Source organism: Macadamia integrifolia, unplaced genomic scaffold (assembly GCF_013358625.1).
Source record: "Macadamia integrifolia cultivar HAES 741 unplaced genomic scaffold, SCU_Mint_v3 scaffold39, whole genome shotgun sequence".
In the NCBI taxonomy this organism is placed as follows: domain Eukaryota; kingdom Viridiplantae; phylum Streptophyta; class Magnoliopsida; order Proteales; family Proteaceae; genus Macadamia; species Macadamia integrifolia.
The window spans coordinates 206,312-208,317 of NW_024869937.1; the positions used below are offsets into that span (position 1 = coordinate 206,312).

At 34.2% G+C, this 2,006-nt stretch overlaps 1 protein-coding gene across 1 annotated transcript; it reads left to right on the forward strand.

Annotated features, from left to right (window-relative positions):
* Nucleotides 1-854: 854 nt before the first annotated feature.
* On the forward strand, nt 855-1,319 carry LOC122068429. Its single transcript, XM_042632286.1, has one exon. It carries the CDS (start codon nt 855-857, stop codon nt 1,317-1,319), a length of 465 nt encoding a protein of 154 aa, XP_042488220.1.
* The last annotated feature ends 687 nt before the right edge of the window (nt 1,320-2,006 follow it).

Sequence of the window (2,006 nt, forward strand, 5' to 3'; positions counted from 1 at the left end):
TTCTTTTTATGCCTTATTTCTTATTCTAATCATAATAAATATGGTTTCTTTGTACTCTCTACTTAAGTTTGTACATATTTCATGGATTGTACATCTATTTCTACTTATGCTCTATATTACCAACCGGATTTCTATATTTTTAGAATACTTTTATGGTAGAAATAGATAGAAATAGATGTTGTCTATGTCTTTATGCATTATTTTAGAATACCTATGATGCTTGGATGACAATTTATGTTAAATTTAAATTGAAAGTGTATAATTCTCAATTTTAAATGCGTTTGGGGCATCAATGATTATGTGATTAAGTTGAATGGGAGTATCTATAGGTACACATTTTTCTTGATCACAATAATTATATATGTTGGCCTTAAACATAATCGTATCACACATTCAATTTAAATTTCAAACTTTAGGGTCTTATGATGATCGTTATGTAACGGTCAAGATAGAATGGGAATATCCGCAGATATACATTCTTGATTGACTGCGTTGATCTATATATGATAGTTTAACAGTTAAATGGGATGGGAATATCCACAGGTATACATCTTATTTGATCATTTTGATGACTTAAATTTTTTATCCTAATGAGGTCTTCCATCTAATGTAAAGTAAACCATTAGCATGTTACCATCTCGATCCCACATGATAGATTATAATGATGCAATAGGTTACTTTTCTAGAATTTTAATATTCTATTACTGAAACTCAAAGCATGATGATTGATATGCATGTTTTATTTACTCTTATTCATAGGTTCAACACCTATCCCTATTTCGAATAACGTGCCACTTTTTAATGGATCAAACTTTAATGACTGGCATGAAGAACTTATTTATTACCTTGCTGCCATGGATCATGAATATGCCTTGTGTAATGAGAAACCTGCTGCTCTCACTGATGATGAGGTTACATTACATAATTGGTGGGAGCATTCCAACCGTCTTTGCCTTTTATATATCAAGAAGACGATTAGCAAGACTATCAAAAGCTCCATACCAACTTCTGAAAATGCAAAGGAATACCTAATCAATGTAGAGAACCGTTGTGCTACTGCTGATAAATCTTTGACTGGGACTTTGATGACCAAACTAGTAACAATAATGTATAGTGGTACGAATGGGATAGGAGACCATATCTCTGAAATGGAAAGTATCTGTGCACAACTAAAACCCTTTGAATTGATAATGAATGAAGGTTGCCTTGTCCAAATCATTCTGACTTCACTTCCTCCTCGTTTTGGAACATTCAAGATCCACTACAATACAAATAAAGATAAGTGGACTCTGAATGAACTTCAGAGTATATGCGTCTAAGAGGAAAGGAGATTGAATGACGAGAGAGGTCAGGAGGTCAATTTTGTATCCAACCAGAATAAAAGGAAGAGAGGAAATTTCAAAAAGAATAATGCATCAACGAAAGCCTCCAATCCAAAGTCTGATGACAAGGAAAAGAAAACTGACAAGTTGAAGTGTTTATTCTGTAAGAAAGTAGGACACCTTCAGAAAGACTGTCAGAAACGCAAGACTTGATTCGAAAAGAAGGGTAATGATTCTATCTTAGTATGTTTTCAAACCAATCTTGTTGATGTTCCTTGTAATACTTGGTGGATTGATTCAAGAGCAACTGTTCATATTTCTAATTCTATGCAGGGCTTTCTTACAACCCAGAAACCAAATCAAAGTGAGAGCGTCGTTTACATGGGAAACCGACAAGAGTCTAAAGTTCGATCCATCAGCACTTATAGACTCATTTTGAACACTGGATTCCAGTTGGACCTTATGGACTGCCTGCGCGTAGGGCCGTCCCCCACTCCCGTCCCGGGGCGCTAAGGGGCTTCTATTTCTAGAAATTTAGTTTCATTATCGAGACTTGATTGTGAAAGTTTTAAGTTTAATTTTCGTGATAAGGTTGTGAACGTTTTTAAAGACACCAATCTAGTTTGCACTGGATAATTATGTGATAGTCTTTATAAATTTAATTTGGATTCTAATTTTTCTAAA